The sequence below is a fragment of the Otolemur garnettii genome, unplaced genomic scaffold (assembly GCF_000181295.1).
Source record: "Otolemur garnettii isolate 467f Iridium unplaced genomic scaffold, OtoGar3 scaffold00107, whole genome shotgun sequence".
Lineage (NCBI taxonomy): Eukaryota > Metazoa > Chordata > Mammalia > Primates > Galagidae > Otolemur > Otolemur garnettii.
Window position 1 is genome coordinate 1,861,771 of NW_003852502.1, and position 25,246 is coordinate 1,887,016.

The 25,246-nt window shown below is 39.4% G+C and overlaps 1 protein-coding gene across 2 annotated transcripts in view; it reads right to left on the reverse strand.

Moving 5' to 3' along the window:
* Nucleotides 1–2,307: 2,307 nt before the first annotated feature.
* Nucleotides 2,308–25,246, reverse strand: part of BCKDHB (branched chain keto acid dehydrogenase E1 subunit beta) — a 201,083-nt gene continuing 178,144 nt past the window's right edge. Inside the window, exons 8-9 of one of the 2 annotated variants that reach the window (XM_023517276.1) lie at nucleotides 4,119–4,267; nucleotides 2,308–2,614 (exon numbers count right to left, since the gene is read on the reverse strand). In XM_023517276.1, the coding sequence (XP_023373044.1) occupies nucleotides 4,127–4,267 (141 nt within the window). In that variant the 3' untranslated portion in view covers nucleotides 2,308–2,614; nucleotides 4,119–4,126. The remainder of the gene's footprint in view (nucleotides 2,615–4,118; nucleotides 4,268–25,246) is intronic. The other variant, XM_023517275.1, reaches the window with a different exon arrangement.

Consider the following 25,246-nt stretch of genomic DNA (forward strand, 5'->3'; position numbering starts at 1 on the left):
TCTGCAGGTTCTTCTATAAACTCTCAGCAACAGCTTCTAGATTATGTGATTTAAGCCTAAGAGACTGAACTGAGATAATTTTCTGCTTCTTATTCATTTCCTTGTCTAACGTACACAGGTTTACATAGCTTGGATATTATCTATTAGTTGTATAGAATGGTCATCATATCAATTTTTCCCTAAAGATACTAGGTAATTTAAGCTACAGAAAACTAAACTAGCTTATGTATCGATGTTGTCACAGAAAGAAGACATTATTATGCTGAAGCATTTAACATCTCTCAAGTGTTTTGTTTGGGGGGGGGGGTTTAAGACAAGATTTTACTCTGTTGCCCTGGGTAGAGCGTCATGGCATTATCATAGCTCACAGCAACCTCAAACTTACTATGCTTAAGCTATTATCTTGCTTCAGCCTCTCCAGTAGCTGAAACTATGGGTGTGTCCCACTATGCCCAACTGTTTTTTTCTATTTTCAGTAGAGACAAGGGTCTCTTCCCTTGCTCAAGCTCCCGATCTCAGGCAATCCTTCTACCTGGGCCTCCCAGAGCCCTGGGATTATAGGTGTGAGCCATGGCTCCTGGCTTCAAGTGGCTTCTGGCCACAAATCTTATTTTCACAATATGGGACATTTGTTTCATATATTAAATATACACTTCACCCAGCTACTTGGGAGACTGAGGCAGGAGAATCACTTGAGCCCTAGAGTTTGAGGTTGTTGTGAGCTACCTCTACCAAGGACTACAAAGTGAAACTCTCAATTAAAAAAAAAAGTGTGTGTACATGTATATATGTGTGTGTGTGTGTGTGTATGACAATGATGCTGATGTGTGTCTTATGCCACAGATGAAGCTTGATATTCACTTGAAACTGCTTACTCTGGAAGGGAAGGAAGCACCTGCTAGCAGGGATTGCAGAGCTACATGGAGGTGGGAAGAGGCTGCCAAACGCCAGTACCTGGTACGTAGAAGAGCCCACAGTGGTTCTCATGGTTGTTACTTCAGAAACGCAGTTAAAGAAGGTAGAATTTAAATAGGGGAACATCCTTAAAATATCAAATGAATAGAAAATAGAGTATTAAAAAGATACATTGTTTTTTATAAAAAACATTAGTTCAAAACCAGTGCGTTCAAATAAAACCTACCATGGACCACAGTGTGGTCTGCTGCCCCACGTTTCCCACTCTGTGGGTCTGAACACACGGGGACACCTTGACCCTGTTCTGGGAAACAGAAACCAAGGCCAAAGTCTACACGGAGCTTTGGCACCTTCCACTCAGAATGTCCTCGACAGGAAGCCAACTGGACTCCCTAAATCTTTTCCAAACTTGTTGCTGACAAACTACATCTTTTCCCTCCCCATACTGTACAGATTTTTCTGTTTTTAATCCAAAGGCAAGGCTTAATTTTACCCTTAATAAATAAATGCTTTGGTTCATTATTTCAGTCCATTGCTTTCCAGAATCGGTGATGAAGTGCCTTTACTTTGCCTCTAAGTTTCTGGCAATCTACGCACATTACCTTTTGTATTCTCTGCCAAATTCCTGGTAAAAATAAACAGGATACATCTTTTTAAACTTTTAAAGGAATGCATACTTTTGTAATCAAAGTAACATGCCCTTTTTTTTTCAGTGTTTACAGGAAAGGAAAACACAATGACTCGGTTTCTCTACTTTTGGGGCATGGAGATTTTTCTCCTGAAACCCAGGAAAGAAACTCTTCCAGGCCATGGGAGAGGAGGTGGGCCAGAGGGGCAGTGGCTTCTGCAGGGGGTTCTTCAGGCAGGTCAGACTGTCAGGAATCATGGTGAGGGCCAGAAGAGGCACAGTAAGGAAAAAGAGAGAGGGCCTGACGATGTCCCGAAAGGGAAGCCCCTCAGAGCCCCATGTTGTGCTAATGCTATTTTCTTTTTATCTAGATAATAACATAAAAAACGAAAACAAATAATTGCTTTGCAACATCACAGCAAGAAAAAAAAAGAACTTTACAGCTCAAACTTGGCGATTTTATAATAGACAGCTCATGCTGTCCATCTCAGGGCAGAGAGGCAGCAGGATGGGCCTGTCCCACACTCTCCGGGAAGCAGGTGCACCCATCAGTCACTGCACTGAGGCAGGAGGGAAACGGAGGAAGAACATTCTTGAAGTTTTGCATCCAACCACATTGGTCATAAAAACTAAAGCAAATACCATAAAGCTGAAAAGATACCATTTCTGTAGTAAATATTTCACTTTAATTCAGATTTATTTAACAAGTTAACAATCCATTACGCAGTAACAAAAATTATTTTTACTAATTAAAAAAAAGGACATACACAACCTGAAGATAATCTGATTTTGCTTTATTGATATTACCCCAAATCCAGTATTTACAGATGTAAAATTAAACAGACTTTATGAGACTACCATGGGGAATGTTTTAAAAAGTTAATCTGAAACACTCAATGAAAATCACCAACTCATGTGTGTTACAATACAATAATTAATTCATAACTTTTCAGCCAATATCCATCATAGTTCATTTCATTAAAAACTATATTCAAGACGAGATAAATCTGAGGATATGTAAAAAAATTTCAGAAAAATATCTTCATATCTAGCCACAATCTTCCAGCTTATCTGTAAAAGAAATTAGAGATATTCTCAATTGCATGCATGGCTACTTTTTTTAATACCACATTTAACTGTTGGCAAAAAATGACTATTCCTTTATTTTCAGCAGAGTTTGAAATATTTTTCTTAGGTTTAAAAAAATAGATAATACCTATTTGGGCATCTACGTACAAATTGAAATACAAATTTAAAACCAGCATCTAAATACTATTACTTCAAAAACAGCTACAAGTCTTGTGGCCACCATTATTAATAAAACCTTGATTTTCTATTGTGATAAAATATCACAGAAGGGAACCACATGCACAAAAAAAAAGTAAGGAAATGTTTTTATTAAAGAGTTCTAAGGGCAATTTATTGTAGAGGCCAATTGCTTTCACAAACACTAAGACGACTTCAGAAGTAAGGCATCTACACCTACAGTTATGAGAGGGGCAGCACCTATAACAACGTGAGAACAGAATGTAAAAACTGTGGGGTCCATGCTAGCACAGAGCCCAGTGACAGCACAGTGATAGCACAGGGAACATTATTTGCTCTATTTGTACAAATAAAAAGTCCCCTCTTCTCTGGTTTTAAGTGAGCTAGTTTTACTACTCATACATAGTAGTCAAGAATTACAGCATTACCAGTCTTTAAAACCTCTAGGCTGTGTTTATTATACAGAACTTATTCTTTTTCCTTTGAAAAATCATGGTTCTTCAGAATGTACTACCACTGTGGACAACCTGGAAGTTAAAATGTAAAGGATCTAATCCCGTCTATTCATTTTGAAACATTTCAAAATCTGTGTGTGACAGGAACTTCTGTTTTAAAACTCTGGAAAACTAACTCAATTTTTAATGTATTCACTTTTGTTAGAATAACACTGCTGAAGGGGCAGATAAGCATGACTGAGAAATCACAATGAATAAATGGCATTTATTATCCACTATTTTAAAAACATGTACTGGCCAGAAAAGGTCTGGAAATACTAATGGTGTTGGGTTTTGAGGGTTTTTTGATTTTTTTTCCAAATAAAAATTTCCCTCATACATAATAAAGAGATTTTCTGCTCAACAAATCTATTTTTCAGGTAATATGAAGGCAAATTTCAGAATGTTAGGAATTACCATATAAATAGCTGGGGCCCAAATGAATGGTGCTTTTTGAAGGGCCACTTTTAAGAAACAGAAATTACTCCTACTCGTGAATAACTCAAACAGTTGAAAAAATATACAGGAATGGAGGCAGAAGTTGGGACAACGGTACTATAATTTCGATCTCAACCACAGTAGGCATTTCCTTCACCAAGTGATTATTCAGGGCATGGATCCGTTTTCTAGAAATTACATCACGTGCACGCTTGACAGGCTTCTACTAAATGTGAATATACAACTGTAAAGCTGAATTTTTCTGACGTGTACGTTTTGTTCTGAAAGTTGCCTTTTCCCAAAACACAACACACTGATGACGGCTGCTCTTCCCTGAGCAGTGTGCCCAGATGGGGCACAGCGCGGCCCGCACCTACCTATGTGCTCAATAGTTGATCATTTTTCGAAGGGCATCGTAGCACTTCCACTTGTCGGGGATGTAGAATGGCTCAAAAATGTGAGGAAATGGTGTGTCATATCCACATACTCTCGATATAGGAGCTTCTAGGTTCAAGAAGCATTCCTCCTGCAGAGAAGAATCGAGACGGCCGGCTTCAAGAATTTGTTTTATTTACAGGAATGAAACGCCACGACTTAAAATAACTCACTCGAAATGCAACTGCACCCAAGGTCATTAAAAACATTTCAGTACATTGTGACGTGAAAAGCAGCAGGCAACGGAGAGAACGTGAGCACGGTCCGACGTCATCACGCCGCGCGGTCCTGCGTGTGGGATTCTGCGCCTGCGCACTCACCTTCTGTCCAGCCAAACGGGAACCACACCGAACAGGCTATTCCATGAGTGCCAGTGTCAGGCACGATAAAAAGGCGACAGAACGCTCATAGCAGTCACCCCTGAGGCTTCAAATTAGTATAGCTTTTCTCTTGTTTCCTGTATTTTTCAAATTCTATACAACCAACGTGGATTACTTTCCGGTTAGTGGCTGCAATTCCTCTGTCCTCGGGCCGGGCGGAGCGGCTCCGGTCAGCCGCCCCTTCCTGGCTCTGGTGGCCAGGCTTGGCAGACGCCTTTGGTCCCTGCCCAACCCACTGCTCTTCACCTGACGGCTGCGTGTGCCCATCTCAGGTGTCACCTTAGGATCCACCCGTACAGCAGACGAGAGACAGGCTTCTGCCTCACTCCGGGAGCCCAAACTCAGCACGGTCCACAGTAGTGGCCCAATTCTCTGTCTCCTCCAAGGGACTCCGAACACCATCAGGCCAGAGATCTGGTTCCCACACATAAAATCTCAACCCCAGTGGAGCACTGCAGAAAATTATCTGCAGGAAAACATATTATTCAAATAAAAATTCATATTTGAAAGTGAAAATTTTAAATAGTTAAAAAAAAATCTCAAAAGAGAGATGGGTAATTAAACTTGTCTAAAGAAAATAATATTAATTTTTACCAGTCACACCTATTACCTAAAATAAAACCTTTGGTTTTTATTCAAATATTTCTACACTGCTTTGCTTCACAAAGGGTTTGAGGAGGCCCACATTTTCTTACTTATCATACTATTTTTAAATTTTCACTTGAGCAGAAAGTTTTACATGAAAGATTCCTAACAGCTCATGCCCAATCACAGCAGGTACATTTCTCAGGGACAAGTGCATCAGGGCAGGAAGGAAACGCAGACAGGACGATTAGCTCTGCAGAGCCCACTGAACACTTGCACTTGGCCTCAACACCACAACTTACAGCATCACACATAAGTAAGTGCTGGTAGTTCCTAGCAACAGGAAATCTCCACGAACAACTTTAGAATTTTTAATACATATGGTTTAAAAAGTCACCTAAGAGATTCCGCTATTAATAAGACGAAAAGAGAGGACAGATTGGTGGACTGTTTCCTGATTACAGCAAATAATTTTACAAGGCTTTAAACTGTCAATTTGGGATTAACTCAGTTTTATTACTTTAGCTGACACAGGCTGTTTTTCCATCTTCCCCAAATACTGAATTCTCTGTAAACAAACTAGCCAAGGAAAATCGAGGGCAAAATATTTCACTAAATGCCTCGGATTTTACACCTGTTACAAAATACTATTTTTTCTAACTAGTGATTTAGAAAACTGGCCTTCCACAAAATACCCTGTCAGTGTTTGTTAAAATCACTCCTTTTTAGCATAGTGACTAACATCATCGAACTAAATTTTTTTTTCCAAATAGCAACACTGCTAACTCCTCAGGAATGTGAGCATCACTCTTTCCAGGAACACATCTATATGTTCGCACAAGCAGAGAAGCATCTGCTGCGGGGCGCACTTGAACGTGAACCGCGGTCACCCTGGAGCGTGGGAAGCAGCTTTCTATGTGTACAGTATCATCTCATTATGAGGCAGAAATAAGCTCATTATCAAATGACTGTGAAATAAGGAAGAAAGTCCAGGGAAGAATCATTGTCTTATGTAAATAAAAGTTCCTATTTTGTGTCACATAAATTTGTAATTTTTGCATGTAGGCTTTCCCTAATTTGGAAACAATTGCTGTACATTATGTATAATTAAGTAATTAAGGAAATACTCTGACAGACTGAAACAGATTAAAATTCCAACTCTTTGCTAGCCAAGGTATATTAAAGAGCCTCAAGTTATTTCTTCCATGGATTTTGGTTAAAACTTCTTTAAAAGCAATTAGAATAAGATGCTCAGGTCCATCAGACAGGGGCACACTCATTTCCTCCTGAACAGACGCGCACACCAACAACTTGTGTGTGAGTCTGTGTTTCTCTGGGCAGCCATCAAAACGGGCACCCTTGTTCAACTTGTTTTTCATGCAGAAGCTGTGCACACACACACACAGAGGCATGCACACACTTGCACGCAGAAAAATACTTGAATCTGCTGGCTTGTTTTTAGATTAATGTACAAAATTAATCCTTCCCAAAGTACCTCTCTTCATTATCAACACATGACACTGTAGCTATAGTAACTACATGCCCTTAAAAACCCAGATTAACTGTATTCTTCCGTTCTACTGGCTGCATGAAGGGCACTCATGTTTTAAAAAATCATGGTTGATGACTTTTGATTCAGAAAGCTACACACGACAGGGAATTAAGTAATGGCCTATCCCATTAGCTGTTGTGGAATTTATGAGTAGCATCTAGAGTACAGGCTAGAGGTGGGAGTCCGTGGTTATGGTCTTTGTTCTTGGAGAGCTGGGTATGTGTCTGGCTCAGTCCACATGAACAAAGACAGAACTTGTGACCGTCAGGTTCCAAAGCAGATCATGGCTTAACATGTGACCATGAGCAACAGGCACCAAGAGAAACTTTCCGTCAGCTATTTAGGGTCTGAGGATCCAGTTAGAAGGACTAAAAGAGAACCCCAAACAAGCCACATAGTCCACCTACACACCATCGTCTGTGATACCGCATGCTTTCATATACATCATCAGGTGCTTAAAGAAAACAGAATCCTTCCCAAAGACTCATATTGAATATATTTCCAAATACGGTGTTTGAATTTACTTGTGAAGATACCTTTTTGCAACTATGAGAATTTTCATTCTGAAATATGTTAATAAGAATAGCAGCCAATATTATGGAGTGCCAGGCCTAGTGCTGCATTATATTTTATCTCATTTAATAATTTTAACAAATTCCATGATATTATATTCACTTCGCAGGTGAGGAAAGTGAGATGGAGGAACTGGCCCAAGGTCCCACAGCTGCAGACCTCACCAAGTAAGATTCAAACCTGGCTTAATCATTCTCCAGCAAACTTCAAGGTCCTACCACTGAGAAACGCAAGAACAAGGAGAAAATGAAATAGGAATGAGAGAGAATGACAGACTGGAAGGCAGACTTGGGTTATCCAGGTTTTAGAACATAGCCGTGGGAGGCATGTGGGTTAAGTTTGGTCTTAAAAGCCTGTTCCGCATGTGACAGAAAGGTGGACGCCCTGTATGCAGAGAGTCTAACACAAACTCAATCACCACAGCAATTCACAGAGCAATGAGCAGATGCTCCCGGGTGCTGGGAACCTTTTCGCTCTACCAAATGATTCAAATGAGCATAACTGGAATTGTTTACATTACCATCTGGACTGCTATGCATATTACCGCCAGAAGAGGAAGCAAGCAATGGGAAACAACAACTCCAGGTCATTAAAATCGTAGGCAAAATAAGTTACTGTTTCTGTAACAAAACAAGACACATTTTTTTGTTTGTTTGTTTTTAGAAGACAAAGTAAGGTACTGAAATTGGGAAGGACAGAGAATCTTTAACTTTTCTAGCAGGTAAGAAAGGGCATGTAAAAATTAATAGAACAGGATCCATTACAGTTTCAGATAAAATATTATGGAGAGGTTTCTGAACTATAAAAGAACTGCATTTATTTTTATGTTTTAATAAATGTTATATACTCTGTATGGTAGACGCATAAATATTTGAGCTCTCAGAGGACCCATCAATATCTCAACTTAATATGTAAACACTTAACCTTATTTCCCCATTTAAGTGAGTCCATTGACCCCTAATTCTGTCAGGGGGTCACTGGAGCTACACTGCTGAACCCCGTATTTCAAGCATTCCCCTCTGTGGCTTCAGTTCCCCCGACAAATCTTCTTGTTTTTATGGCAAGATTGTATGGTATAATTCATACAGCACGGAATGTGGAAGTCTAGCTGAAGGAAATGTTTTTTCTGCTATGATTCAACCTTTTCAAGCCTCTGTTTACTGAGCACCAAAACAGAAGAACGACTAATTCTGCCTTGCCGTCTTTCCTACTGTTTTGTGACTGCTGCTGTCTGGCCGGTTAGGATCGTGGGGCAGCGTAGAAAAAGTGCCTGGTTTCGTGCCTGACATGCTACGGTGCTCAAAAATTGCTAAGTTTCTGTTTTCCTCGGAAAGTTTTCCAGGTTAGAGGAATCCCTACCTTAGAACACACAAAAGGAATGTGAAATGACAGACCCAGTCATCACTGGAGACTGAACACAGGCACACAGAACAGGCTAACCTGAGAAGTAGTGTCCCTTATAACGCAATCTCTAAACAGCTGCCATTTAACGAGTGCTTACTAACCCTTAAAAGTGCAAGAAAGTACCAAAAATACATTAGGTATTTACCAGGAGGTGAACGATGTTGTCGGGCATCAAGGAACAGTGGTGGCAGGTGCTGCCCCCTGGTGGAAGCAAGGAGCCTGGACCCTCATTGTTGGGTCCTGAGGCCGGAAAGAGAAATCCGCAGTGTTCTCCTGACACCCCGACAAAAACAGCCTATTTTCCAGGCGGAGGTACCATAGAAGGTGGCCTGTCAGTTTCTGAAAAGTTGCCAATGAAAAAGCCCAATAAATAACTGGACGCGATGGACATATCCCGGGAAAAAACAGCATCAAGAACAAAGACCAACCACCCAATATCATCTGGGATGTTTTTAAAACAATCATTTACTTTTTGTTGTTTAGTAAGTGACAATTCCAGGCTCGGATTTCTTATTAAGAACAATTTAGAAATAATTTCCACTCAGATCTTCTATGACAGAAAGTTGGATCAAGCCCGTTGTGCAAGACGATGAACCATCTTGAGCTGGAAAGCTATGAAGAAAGTTCAGCGTAAGAACAAAAATTACACAGGCCTTCTGTAAATGTTTCTTATAGGTGGTGTAGGCTGACATAACCATTAACTACTTTTTCTAAGCATTTACTGGGAAGTCAAAAAAGCAGGACACTGTGATAAGAAATACGTCACAAGTCAAAATAGGTATAGTTGCCTGTAGCCTCATCTAGTGAATCGGGACTTCATGTTTCTCCTTAGAATAATGAGGAACACCGTTCCACATCTTAAAGTAATAATTCAAAAATAGACGTTTTAAATGATGTTGCCAGTAAAATGTTTCAGGTTGGATCACATGATTATTACACAATCTATGAGAATGTATTTTATTGGGGGGGGGCAGTAAATAAAACTACACATGTAACAAACACTGAACAAAACACAGACCACAGAGTTATCATAGATTTTCTAGGAGAAAACATTAAGAAATGGCTTTAAATGAGTTGTGAATGTGCTTAGTTTTAAACATAAATCCTAATACCATTTAGTCCTTATTAGTTATTAAATTAATAAAACAGCAGAGATTTTGCTTCTAAATGCAATTCGTTTATACAGGTCATTAGCAGTGCAAGAGTTAAACTCTAAAAATATAACTAAAAAACTAGTATTCCGAATGATGTATTTTTAATAGCTTTAAAGTCTGTGAACTCAGAAACTTGTATTAGTCCTAGCTATGTAAGGCAAGGTATCACCCAGCTTCCAAATATTATCATAGAGTATTTGTTTTAAATTTGTTTTAAATCTTCCATGAAAGCTTGCCCATAGTCAAAACATGTATTTTAGCAGATGAGAAAAAATGATTCTGGTGTCTTGAATCACACTTTCTCAGCAAATGAGTCACAGAAACCTGCAAAGGCAACATGCCAACAACTCCAAATTAATTTCGTTACCAAGTTAAATAAATACAACTTTACTAATGTAAAAATATTATTTTTCTTTAAACTAATGCTTTAAACATTTATCATGTTTTAAAAACAAAATTTAAGATATATATTAATATGCACCAATTTTTCACAGAATGTGGACGTACAAAATTAATTCTACAGAAAGCAAAGTCCCTAACCTACCCCCATACTAACAGGATGCCCCCTCAAATGTCTCAGCTATGCTTATTTTGGGAAGGCCGTACACATGAAATGCATATGATAAACACTTGTTAGTCTAAGATTTCTCACTTTTAAGACATAGTTGAGCCAATATAATTAAATAAAACAGGATATGAATAATATAATTTCAACCAGATTTGTGTAATACCTAAAATATGGTTGAGCTAAGTTTTGAGATAAAAGCATAATTTTGACTAAATTAAAATCTAAGATCTCTATCACTTAACTTCACTGAAATAGCTTCAATGTCTGCTGACAAAAAAAAAAAAATTCTTCCCCTTTAATGCAAATTACTGGTAATTTAGTACTTTTTCTTCCTAAGATCTTTCAGCTAGTTAAAGAATAAAACTGAATCCTAAATTAGGATTTTTATTTAAATTCAGATTCCATTTTTTAAACTGTAGCTTACTTTATAAAGTTAGAAATGTTATTTCGGATCTAGTGGGTTTCCCTGGATACAGTCTAGCTACCTAAAAGAAAGAATGGTATTAAAATATGCATAGAAATGATCCTGGTTCAAATTCAGTAGTTACGCCAGAATGAAAATATATGTGAATATAAAGTTGTCTATGAATCTTGATATTGTTAACTGTAGAAACTGACAAGGAATAAATTTTAAAATCAAAATTTAACAATAAATCAATAATTTATGCATTAATTTAGAGATTATTATAACAGTTCTATGATAGAAATTGCTACTGTTTTCTCAAAATTATAGTTTTGTTAATCTGGCTATTTTAAAATCAGATATAAGTAAAAGCAAAGAAGTGACACGTCAGTTTTGTAATTTATAATCTTACCTAAAATCCCTTTTTTAAAAGTGTACCATGTTTATTTTGGTTCAGAGCCCACCCTTAAATATTTTAAAATATTAACTCATTTCAGCTTTCATAAAACCTGAATTAGCAATCACAAAAGTTAAGAACCAGTACTTCATATAACTGCTTTGGTTTTCCAGGTAAAACCTGGCTTGATTCTGCTGTCAAACTTCCCCCTAGTTGAACATAGTTTCAACAGTTTTGAACTATGACCCAAAGTCCTTTCATTATTTCACCTGGAGAGCACTAGGAAAAATAGCTTAAAAAAATAATGTTTTCATTAAATCTCCCTACAACACATTCAGTTTATTTTTTTCTTCTCTGATACATTATATGCAAGTTTTGACCTTTAAAATGTACAGGGCTACAATGCTTTTGCTAAAACACTTTAGATTCAATAAAGGAGAAAAAAGGCAGTGCTCTTAACTTTCCACAGACGCTGAGGCTGCTCATATTTTATAGTTCAAATTCTTCCTATAGAAGAAGGCAGGGACGCGAGAGCGTTGGAGCTGGAATTTCTTTAGAATGTGGAGGCTAATGACCACCGAGCAACTGGCAGGCTGGGTCATCCGGGAACAAGCCGCCCTGTAAGGTAGGATTTCTTTTGCTTGGCACCACGGAATTTAAAGCACTCCTAAAAAGCAACTTTTGATGATCCTACAAAGCAATTCAACTTTTCTGCTTGTTTTTCCACAAAATGCTTCATGTAGGAGTCTACCACCACCAAATGGTGTTCTGAGGACAAAAATCAATGCCGGCTACGGCAACCTGACGGTACCTTTCTCTCATGACAGAGAAAATATATTCTTCTAGAATCTGAGGGACTGAAACTTCAGAATCTGTTTTTAAGTTTCAGGACTACTTACAAACTGAAACTACTAGCATAGGGTGATTCCTCTCCAAATGGAACCACCTTTCTGAAAGGTTCGAGAAGCTAGATTAAAAGAAAACATGGCTAAAATATCTGCTATTTTACAAATTATAATCTTTTGATAAAAGTGTTTTTATTTTACTTTTTAATTTTTCTTTGAATGTGTTTAAATTATGTACAAAGAATGCCAACACAACTTGCTAAATGTAGAAGTGGCAAGAAAAGGGGAAAAATCCACTATATTTTTATTTGCATGACACCAAAATAGATGTGCCATATTTTTACTGAAATTAAATATATTTTATGAAAAAAATTAATCTTGGGTGCCCTAGCAACACAGCCTTTAAAGCTTGGTTTTGCTGAATGAGTAAGTCAGATCAAGTTACTCTTTCCATCAGTTTAATTCCAGTCACTCGATGACAGCAATCTTACCAATAAAGCAAGGAAGAAATAAACGTTTCATGCTATCATCAATTATTCAGGAAATGTAGCCAGAAACGTGTTAATTGAATCCCACTAATACATTTATCTTTGTATTCTCATAGTATAATAATTGAGCGAATTAGCACAGCAAATACATTTCTAGCAGGAATACCTGATCTAAGGAAAGGGTTGTAAGTGCTCCATTATTTATGGGTGGATGATGTAGCAATAGAAATTATTATCTGTATCCAATTAAAATAAAATCAGAATCCAAAATGCACTTTCCTCTCCACTGTATTTATATATCTATGTTTCTACATTTAAATTTAGTTAATATCTCTTATAAAGCAGTTTTTCAATTGAATGTCTATTAATTTGCATACACACATTTTCATTTTGGAATTTTCAAGAATCAAGAGTTATTTCCGAATTAGGTGGAAAACACACATACCTCCTTTTTAACTCTTATAACTGGATAAATAGTATGCTGAAAAGAGGAACCTAATTCTCCACATATTCTCACAAAGTCCGTACTATATGCTCAGTGCAAACAAATTTCTAATACATTTGGTAAAACTGTAGATCCGTTAATAAAAGGGTGCTTAGTGACTCGGGTCTGCTTCTAAATACTTTTGTAATTAAGCATAAAAATATAAAATTAGAAATTCCCCAAAGTATTATTTAATAATAAATTTAGACAAGTTAAATACATACAGTTCATAGAAAAGGCTAAAAATAGTACATTTTATTTAGATGGGCCACAGTGTTTACTTAACATTTTTTTATCGGCATAGGGCTAAAACTACATAAACTCAATCAGGTCCCTCAATTAGGAATCAGAGGCTAAGACACACAGCACGGACATCCCCACAGAGATCACAGGACTGGGCATATAGTCATGGACTGAAAGGGCACGGAGCACCCACAGACATGTCAGTCCTGTACGTAATCAAGACATCCTCTCAGACACACAGAGAAGCATAGAGGCCTATAGAAAAAAAGAAATGTATACGCCTGTACGCTGTCAGCTCACAAAAAGATGAAATGAACGTGTGCAGAGAACAAAAACCCAGATGCTAGTAACCCAGACTGAGTAGTAACCACACAGATATTCTTATTTAGTATTCAAGCTTAATTATTTATAGAGTCTCATTTAATCCTTTTACCAACTCTACATGGCTGGGACAAGGAAGAAACGGGAGCTGAGAGAGGGTAAGTGAGGTGACCAGCACCGCACCTGGGTGCAGGGTTTGTTGGTGAGGGCCCCAGCTCTCCGGGCTAACCTCTCACGCACTACAAGAGACTTTAGATTTGAGTGTCCACAAGAGACTTGAGTGGATACAAGGCAAATTCTGAACGTGGTGCCATTGTTATCTGCTTGTTTGTGTCAAGTTCAATCAAGATTTTAAAAACTTACAAAAAGCTTGGCAGTTTAGTGCCTTGAGGCAGGGGCCAGTCACTGGGGAATACTTGAATCTCTTTCATCTGAGTTGCAGTAAGGCAAGTTCAAGTTCATATGCTTTGATTGCTTGAAAACAATACTTACTGAAGATGTGCACTTAAGAGGATGGGTGGACATGAGTTGAACTTGCTTCTAGTTAACTCCTCGCAGGCTGCCGGAGTGCAGATGTGGACTGTACAGCTGATTTTCAATTCTGATTTGAATCTGATTCTGATGTTAAATTCTGATTTGAAATTTCATGTTCAACTTATGGTAGCCTGTAAGTTTGAAAGACTGGTTTTTTTTTAATATAAGCCAAAAAAAAAAAAATCACTGAAGTACTTCATCAAGAAATTAAATTTGTTTCCTTTTATTTCCTTATTTGTAATAAAATCTACATGGATTTTGGTAACTAAGTAATTTGGTAAAAATGTGATAGCTTTTTGATTAGGAAAAGATTTTAAGTAAACTTAGTTTATAAGTTTTATCCTAGTAAGTGCTTCATCAAGCAATTAAATTTGTTTCCTTTTATTTATTTCCTTATTTATGATAAAATCTACATGAATTTTGGTAACCAAGTAATTTGGTTAAAAATGTGATAGCTTTTTGATCAGAAAAAGATTTTAAATAAATTTAGCTTACAACTTTTATCCTAATCTTTACTTAATCTGGAATATGAAATTTAATTCTCTCTTTACAGTAAGTATTTTATAGCTAATCATCACAGCTTATTCACTTTGTAGAACTCTAATACTACAGAACAAAATTTCTAGAGTATTTAAAGAAATGTCTCTTGAGAATAAAGTTAAAAAATTTTTTTTTGCAATTGAAACAGATGACAAGAGCCGGTTACTGCAATTAAATTCATCTAAATTAAAATGTAAACACACACACAGTCTGGGGCCCCATCTCAGACGGACCCTGCAGCTCTGATGAGTGGCTGCTGGCACCGTCCCCTGGCTTTGAGTGCTTATTAGAGCTGGGGGCTCACAGAGAGCTGCCTTCAAGTGGCCGTGGGCAGACACAGATGGCCCGACCCCTGTGCACAGAAGCAGACATGTCAAATAGTTTGGGACAAACATTTCAGTCACCCCTGGGAATATATAACTTACACAAACTTCATTAAAAAATTATATACATATTTATCTGGGTTCACAATATAGTAGGATTTCATCATTGTCAGATCCCAGTCCGCCAAATGAGCGTGATTACATTTAACAAATCACCAGCCCACAAGGATTTTCCCTAGGTTTCCACAAATGTTAATTGTGTAGCAAATCGAATTAAGTTCACATGATTCACTTCAGGAGTAGGCTCTTCGGTTACCTGGTAACTGCCAAAGGGGATGTGAGCCGTCCCCCATCACGCGGTGCCAAACTGATAAGGTGACAGATGCAGCACAGAGCACTCCGCAGCCCCCACCCCTAAGGGCAGTGTCCACACACCCCCTGCCTAGGAGTGTGCCGATTCGGACCCCTGCAGGTCTGGAGCTGCTGGGAGGTGCTGCAGACGAGCATCACGCCACCCATGTCCCCGGGCGGGGCGTGAGCAGTCTCTATACACCACGGGAGCCTGTCATGGAAGAACACGCACTGAGACCCTGCAGACCCCAGACACTGACAGATCCATCCCATCAGCACCTTGTGGACCTGCTTCCAGCTCTGTAGCTCACATGAATAAGAGCAAAGGTTACTTAGTGTTTTGAGAACTTACTTATGGAATGATGAATATATTTATGGATAATTAATATACAGTATATTTAACCTTATTCTTAAAGAAAATTACAATACCATCTTTATAATAAATGGCTTCTCTTTAATTATAGTAGGTAACAGTGAAAAACAAATCTAGGGGCAAATCTAAGCTACAGGAATTAAACTTTTTTATTCCAGTAACTCAAATAATTACCATGGAAGGAAATCCTTTACAGAGGGGCTCTCCCAGCCGGGTGGGTTGTCGGAGGCTGGGGCTGTGACCTGTTCCCTCCAGAGGCTGTCAGATCACCATGGCAACCACTCTGCCCTATCAGTAAGCAAGAGCTATAGAGACTAATATTCTGGGGAAAAAAACAAAACAAAACAAAAAAAAGATTTTCTTTCTGTGGCAATAATAATATGACCTAGTTTCAAGACTGAAATATATTTCTGTTTTAGTGCAAAACACACAATGTCTTTGCTGACTAAATTATTTTAGTAGATTCAGCTTCATAAATAAGTGCAAAAACAGTGAAATTTGCCCTTGTAATCCAGTTTCAAAGCACGGTAAAATAAGGGTGGAAATAATGTAAGGATATTACAGCTGGTGTGGTTATGGGTGCAGGTTGAGGCAGATGAAAAGCAGGTCTTTAGGGAGCAGAGGACACCTGAGCAGCAAAACCGTCAGCAGGAAAACCACATGGGCTTCCATGCAGGCCTCAGGGTGTCTTAAAAACAAACCAACCACATCACACCTTGCAATGGTGAGCTGTCTTATCTCCAGCTGTTTCTAGACAACCTAATTATTGCAGTGCAAGGTAATAAATTGACATTTTCCTACTAAAATCGTCTTCCTATTTAGGGAGGTAAGTATTTGCCAGCTCTGTCTTCCCTGGCTCCAGCAGCAGTAGCTAAATCTCTAAGTGGTGTGTCATTATACGTGTGCAAAACCAGCGTGGCAGAGTGTCACACACACGGCCTCACAGGGCACATCAGAGGTGCTGTGCTGAGCAGACTCGGCATCAGTACATATTTGCAAATGCATGACTGAATGTAGAGATTGACAATTCCAGTTTATACTTACATCCTGTTTTACCCTGGTAAGCAGCTTAAGTCACCAATGAAGCCTTTAAAAAATAACAAAAATAATCAGCAAGACAGGAAGTGGGGTGTGAATATTTTTTCTCCTTGGCAATCCTGAACACTGTCTTACTCGTCCACAGGAAGCCACACGACTGCCACTGTGATCATGTTCCTTCCCCACTGAAAAGGTCTTCCCGGCTCCCGGAAGCTCATTCTTTATCTGTTCCTACTTCCCCAGGAAGGCCAGCACAGACACACACAGGCCTGCCTTCATTCAAAGCTTCTCTACAGAGCTGCCTTTGCACAGCCCAACTCCCCCCAAACTCTTACTCTCTGATACTCTGCTATCTCCACACACTCCGTCCTCAAGTTCCACTCAAATGCCCTTCCCCAGGAAGCCATCAAGGCCTTGCTGTTGATCTTTTAAAAATGCATTCATTTTTTTCCAATTATTTCTTCACCAAATATTTGACTGCCCAGCAGGTCCCTACCCTTGCAGAGTTTTATGTCCTGATGTGGGAAACATGTTTGAGGAGGGTTAAAACAGGAAGCAAGCAGGGGTGTGTGATGGGGACCTGAATCAAGGTATACAGTGCACTCGGGAAAGGGCTTTCTAAGGAGCTGTCTTGTGAGAAAGATGAGGAACCTGCCCGGTCATACAACAAATGCAAAGGCAGAAAAGAGCCTGGGTGGATGAAGTGGTGGAAAAGAGGGGAGGCCCATGGAACCGAGGCCTGGGAGGAGGAGGAGGATGTCCACCAGGGAGAGACCACAGAGCAGTGAGGAGAAGGCCACAACCAGATGGCCAGCAGACCAGCCTGGCGGGAAGATAGTGACAATGGTTTTGGTATTTTACATAGGTATATTTTATACAATCTCTACAAGAGAACCTATGAATCTTTACAAGATGCTTCAAGTACACTCTCAGGGTTCTTATAGGAAATCCAGAAATATCATTAGAGATGAAAATCAGAGCTGCTGACAGTTGGAGTGAGACATTAATACCACAGTGACGGTAGGAAGTTAACCTACACAATCAATGAGCAGGTCATGTGTTTTTGTAATTTCAGGGAAAATTATTTCATTCAGTAAAAAACTTTTTAAGGATCAACACTAAAATGGCCACTTTAGAGAAAGTTGTAAAAATAGAAATAGGGGATTAGAATTGAAAGAACTTCACTAAAGTACTTTAGTTTGCAGCTAACTGGAATCCTTTCCTGGTTAGTAATCAAATATCTTTTCCTCTTCCAGTAACCTATTATTACATATCCAGGCCCTAATGAAATATCATTTTCAGTTACTTACACTACTGGTTTCCACTCTGTATTTCTTATCTCTCTCACTGTTGGGTTTTCTCCTGATAATTATGTATTGTAAAGAAAAAAGCTCAGAATTGGGTAACCTAGCAACAAGCACAAAGATCACATTTTTATGAGTATTGCCTATTATTCCTTTGGCAAGGAGTAGGAATCCGCTGTGGAGAGACACAGATTTCATTTGCTTTATCTAGGGGCAGTAAAGGGGACCTTTCTCCTCACTGGCCTTCTGTGTTTCAGTCACCAGTGCTGATCACAATATAGCAAATTCTGAGCTAGTGCCAGAACAATTCTGCTACCTAGCAACTTGGAGAGATTTTGAGGTAGTCTAAAAATGAAAGCAAAATATAATTTGAAAGTTTTCTACGTACCTCGTTACACAAAATTCAAACAGCATATTTTTTTTTCCTTAGTGTTTATTTCAAGTCTGATTTATAAAATTTGCCTAAAAATTCTATTATTTGGTCTTCAGGTATGCATTGATTTCTTAGAAAGTTTAAGTTAATCCTGATTAGTTATCTTTTTACATTGTAAAGAAATGTTCCCTTTATGAGAGAGATATAAAACATCCCAGCCTATTTGGGTTGGGGTTAATCCCGTACTAGGAGGAGAAAACCTGGGTCCAGTTAGGCAGTGGCAGGACACAGCTGCCCCTGGCCACGCCATCCTTGCACTGCCAGCACACACTGACCACCCCACAGCGAAGGAGATCAAGCTGCAGGAGCTGACCAGTAAATGCCCCTCCCCAAGCCCTCCATGAGAAGTCATGTGGCAAACAACCTCCGGCACACAGCAGGTACTCAGCAAATAAAGGTTTACCTGAAAAAATTCTAGTTTTCACTTATCTTCACATTTCTGAGGCTTGGAGAATGGCAAGGGCTTAAGAGTCTCTAGTCCTTCAATATTGATACCAGAATCCAACATATTCTGAACAAAAAGAAATTTAGCCCTGAATTCTCGATAAAGCTTAGACTCAGAGGGTTGTCAAGTGACTATTTTAATATTAAAATGGCAAAAAAATAATTATGAATGTCCAAAGAGAGAGAAGAAGGAAAAAAGAAAACAAAAAGGGAGGGGGGACGGAGGAAGGGAGGGAACCCCAAGAACCTTTAGAAGTCACAAAATGCATTTCTTAAGGTATTATTTTGAATAAATTACAAAGGGAACTAATTTCATAGTAATGAAATCACAAAATGAAAATAATTTTTCTACCATAAGCAAAATAGGTGGGGAAAGATTTTCTTGGGTAAGAGGTAGAGCGAGGATGGGGAAAGAACTCTTTATTTTATAATAAAAACCCAGAAATTTTGATAAAGTCCTCTTCCATGACAAACTGCAAAACATAATTTCCAGGAAATAAAGGTAGAATCATCTCCTCACAGGAAGATCAGAACCTCTAGGGAATCGTAATGTTATAGATTAGTAAGAACGGCCACAAGAAAGACTGGAAGAGTAGCAGAGAGAGTTCTTGGTGATGAAACACTTCTGTAACTTGACTGTGGCCATGGCTATTCCCACCTCCATGTGGGATAAAAATGCACAGGACACACACACACACGAATATAGATTTTTAAAAAATGGTGAAAATGAAGAAAGCTCCGTAGTCTAGTTAACGCTGTTGTACCAATGTCAGTTTCCTGGTTTTGCTATACTACTACTCATATAAGATGTTACCATTGAGGGAAGCTGGGTGAACTGTCAGCACTATTTTTGCAACTTCTTGAGTGCCTATAATTATTTCAAGTTCTTCCTAAAGCTTTTTTCTCTAAATAGGCACAGGTTAAGAGGAGTATCTTGCTGATCTGCATCTGTCCCTACCCAAGAAGACACACACCTAAAGAGGTGCAACAGAAAGGCTAGACACGGAAGGCTGCTAACAACCCAGGCTCCCACGTGGCCAGGGCGCGTCGTGAGATGCAAGCTACGCCGTCTGCCAAGCCTTGGCTTTAGTCTTTCTCACTTGAGGAAATGGGAAGCCTGTGACTTTTAAAACTGGACTATCAACTGTGGAGAAATCCAGTACTGACTGGCACAGAGGATATTAAAAGAAACAACAGCTTCCTTGTTTGTCAACTGAATCAGACTTCTGGGGACAAACAGAGAGAAAGATGCCAAACAGGAGGCCCCAGACCCACAACCTGGGGGTCCTGCAGCCTCGATGACGGCAGAGTGGTCCCCAAGAACACGGGCTTCTCTCCTTCCTCACGCCGTAGTTCAGTGGTGCTGCCAACCTTATGGCAGGAACTCTTTCTTTCCTGCAAAGTTTATTCCCACATCTTTAAAAACTTTTTATTTTAGCAGAGTTTTAAATTCATAGATAAATTTTGACAATAGTGAACAGAGTTCCCGTGTACCCCGTGTTGAGTTCCCACGCACCCCGCGTCCAGTTCCCACTGTTACTGTCTTACATCAGTAAGTTATACCTGTCACAATTAATGAAGCAATACGCACACGTTAGTATTAACTACAGTCCAAGTGGGATTCAGATTTCCTCGGTTTTCCCCTAATGTTCTTTCTGCGTTCCAGGACCCACATTACATCCCATCCCCTTGTTTCCTTAGGATTCCCTTGGCTGATAGTTTCCCAAGCTCTCCTTGGCCTCCATGACCTGGACGGTTTGGAGGACTAGCCCCGTATGAGGGACGTAGAACGTCCCTCAGTTGAGATTTGTCTGGTGTTTCTCTCATGATTGGACTAGGGTTATGTTTTTTTTTTTTTTTTTCTCAAGTACTTTCAATCATAAACTTGAGTTCCAAATTAAACAGAAGTGACTGTAGTCTGATTCAAACTTCCAGAATCTAGCTAGTGGCTTTCTGCTCACTGTCCTGTTGACAAACTGCTTTGGGGATACAGAACATTTTAAGAATATGACTGCCACCATCAAAGGATGGAATCCAACACGTGCCAACTACACTGTGCACAAACCCGTCCTGCGTGTGACAGCTGTGAGCTCCATCTTAAACAGTCTGCAGATCTCTTACCAACTACCTTCTTTTCTTCCAATTGCTAATTCCATTATTGTAGGAGGTTTTAACTTTCCTTTAAAACTCTTACTGGCATTTGTTCTATTTTCCAGATGAAGAATTTGCAGGGTCTTAAAAATGGCATACCTAAGGAACCATAGTTTTCTATAAAATAGTAACTAGAAAAAGTGCAGCAACACGTTTGCTTGATGATCTCCAGAAATATAACAGAAGTTGTAGATTCTGCAACAATAGCAACATTTCAAAGTACTGAGTCTTCATAGAAAGGATAAGATGAGACACAGCTTTGTTCATACTGCAGTGTTTAAGTGAACAAGTCACATTTGATATGATGTTAATTTGACATTTATCATACTATATTTAAAATCAGAGAAAGATGATTTTTCCTCTGAAATATTTGATGCTCGGAAAAAAATAGTAGTAGCACTACATAGTATTTTCTGTATGCTATTCAAAACTGTCCCCATAAACTAAAAAAAATAATAATTTGCACATGTAAATCATTCAGTCACTACACTGAAGCCCCATGACTTCTATATCTGTTGTAGGTCGTGCTGGCTGGCTGCATCCACCCCACCTTCCCACATAGTTCCTCAACTGACTCGGCACAGGTTGAGGAAGTATGATCTTTATGCTCTAATCAAGGTGAATCTAGAACTCGTGCTTAGAAATACTGAGCAACAAGGCTACCATGAGGAAAGTCAGCTTTAAGAACAAGTGTCTGATACTCACCTCCCTCCCACCTGATTTAAGAAAGAAACAGGCAAGATAACTACTGGCAGGGGCAGGAGGATGACGGATGGAGAGGGAAGGATGGGGAGGGAGCGATGGAGAGGGCTAGATGGAGGGGGAGAAATGAGAGGGATGGATGGAGAGGGACAGGAGGGAGGGAAGGGAGTAAGGGGGTAAGGGAAGAGTACAACAGAATTACCTAAGAGTGTTTACAAACTGCATGTCCATCCCCAGCTCCTACACTGCTGCTCTGAGAGGGGCTGAGACTCACTGCCACATATGCTAACATAATATGCCAGATGTTCTTACTGATGTGAGCATGCTGTAATTCCTGCTAGCTCCTTAAGTTACAGTCCCATCTCTCTCCTGCCTTTCACCACCAAAATTTATCAGAATGATAGGTGACATTTCCTGTCCCTGCCTCCTCCCTGCCCCTCATTTCCACAGTAATTCCAACCTAACTGCACTCCATCCACAACCCTCTCCTGGAGCAGGCCCCACTGGGTGGCATAACCAATCACCCCAAGGGTTGTAAAATCTGATGCCTGCCCCCACGCCGCCCCCAACTTAATTATTGTGCCAAAGGCATGAGAAACTTTTAAAGCCTGGGAGAGTCTAATGGACCAACAGGCTGGGAAAGCAAATCGCTGAACAGCCGCTACAAATGATCTCTGAGTCACCAAAGTCAATGAATCTTTCTCTGCTGTCTCCACCTTACACTGAAATGGTAGGCAGGGGAAGCCACCACACAGGAAAAATAATTTACCTTTTCTCACTAATAATTATGTAATGTTGGAAAAACGGAAAAGTGTGTAGAAAAGAATTCTAAGAATAAGGTGAGTTATGATGACTAAAGTATGAGATTTAAGGGGAAAAAAGTATAGGATGAGAAAGTACATTCCAGGGAAACAGTGAAGGGGAGAGAGAAATTTCTGTATGCAAAACTGGCCAACAGACAGATCCCCACAATAGTAGAACACTCTGAATTAGGTCTATACACTAGATGGCAAACCTACTTACTACACTCTGATTCAGAAAAGCTCTCTAAGAGGTTGTGGGGCCTTAAAACTCATGTATTTTGAGAGGTGGTATGCCGTGAATTAAAAGAAAATCTGGGCTAACAGAATTTCACTTTTGTTTCACACAAAAAAAGTCAATTTGTATCATTGACTTTTTGTGACAAGCAAACACAATATTTGACAAGCAACACAATATTTCAAAAATTATTAGCGAAAACAAAGAATGTGGGTTTCTGTAACCAAGGTAACACTAATTATTGCCACAGACAGCTAATGCCTATTGAGCATGAGTGCCTGCAGTGAGCGGGCGACATTCATGGCCTCTTCACCCTGGGAGAGGGAAGAGCCTTCAATCCCCCTTTTAGGGATTAGGAAACTGAGCTTCAGAGAGGCAAGTGACTGGTTCAAGTTATGCACTTTGCATGGGGCAGAACAGTATTTGAAATTGGCTCTAATCTAGAACCTGAGTTCTTAACTGCTGTGGCTCCACTTTATAAATTATAAATGATCCATCAACATTAAGTTTTTAAAACTCCACACGCTATGCTATATTCTAAATAAAAACCAGTGTGAAAATTAACAGAGTGCATTCTGGGTAATAACAGGACAGCCACAGTAGAAGACAGAGGCAGTTTAACCTAAGATGTAAAACCCCAAGCTGGTGACCCTGGGGCTTCCCATAAATGTCTGTCGGTGATACTATGGAACGGAAAATCAAAACTGTGTGCTCTTCGGGATGCACACTGTTTGTGCAACTTTAAAGCTCTCCCTTGTGAATACATTTCTCAATAATTCTGCTTTTCTTTTATACACAACCACAAGTCACTAAGCCAAAGTCTCTTCTATTAAAGATGGCCAAGCAGATTCCAGTTTCTAATGAATCCATTTTGGTGTAGAAAACACAATTGACAGGCTGGCTTCCACGGACTTGAAACTGGTAACATTATAGTAACCAAAGGAGAAATGAGACGCTCCCCCACACACACGCTCAGGTCTTAGTTGTAAATACTGTATACACATCTGCGCTACGTAGTGGGACTCAGCAGGAGCACCTCCACTCTCCCCGAGGGCAGGTCCCCTTCTGTTCATCACGCCACGTGAATATCTGCTGACTAATATTAACTAAAATACTATTTTACACATATGAAGTAAGGAAATACACTTGATTTCATGACAGTATTTTTCCTAATGGAACCTGTAGAAGTAATTATTTATATTTTACAAATTATAACCAGAGTAGAGAGTAAAGAAAACCAGGAAAGGATCACTTTATGCTTTGATTACTATTGAATATTTTATAGCTCCCAATGATGTTAGACATTAGTTTTCTGTTTCACATTAGTTGGGGGTACATTAAAGACAATATATTAGATAAGCAAGCACGGTGGCTCACGCCTGTAATCTCAGCACTCTGGGAGGGCAAGGCAGGTGGATTGCTTGAGCTCAGGAGTTTGAGACCAGCCTGAGCAAGAGTAAGACCCCATCTCTACTAAAAATAGAAAAAACTAGCTGTGTGCCATGGTGGGCACCTGTAGTCTCAGCCACTTGGAAGGCTGAGACAAGAGGATTGCTCAAAGGAGTTTAAGGTTGCAACAAGTTATGATGAAACCACAGCACTCTACCCAGGGTAACAGAGAGAGACTGTCTCAAAAAATAAATAGAAAATAAAAATAATATATTAGAATAAAGATATTCTTTATTTAAGTATAATCCATTTTTTATAAAATACAGGCAAACATGGGTTCTCTTCTCTGGATTAACAGAAAGTAAGTTATGTTATTGAAAAATCTAAACAGGTATGTTTAAAAGGACTGATGAGAACTGAACACAAAGATCTTATCAGGCTGGCACATGAGGACTCTAACATCATCCTGGTCCACACTTAGATGGCGACTCGTCAGCGTCTGTGGGTTAGGGACCATGCCCCTTCCACTGGGTCCTGTTCAGGTAATCCTCCCTGGTGAGGGGCCAGGAGTACAGAAACAGGGCTTTCCCCAGAGGTTATTCAACAGGATTGAGGAAAATCTCCATTTATAAGTCAGAAGACATAAGATCTACAGTCCCCAGGTCCCTTCCCACCCAGATAGTTCAGGGTGGAAAACGTGAGCTGCCCTGATTGCACCACTGACCTTCCGCCCAGTAGAGGACATCACCAGCTGATTGTGATACCCTTTCAACACACACTCTGGGAGGTGGCCACCACAAGTGACGGGAGCTAAAAATGGAGCTGTCAGCCCCACATAAGTCACACTGCCTAATTCCCAGTCTACTAAAATATCTCCACTTTCATAATATAAGCTTGTTTAGGACAGAATAGAATCAATCCTGGGTATGCTGTCTTTCTTTTTAGATTTGCACTAATTTCATACTTTTGGGGGCAGGTCAGAAGTATGGTGAGGAAAATATTCCATTTCTCCAAGATCACTGAAGGTGTGATTTAATCAGTGGTCAAAATAAA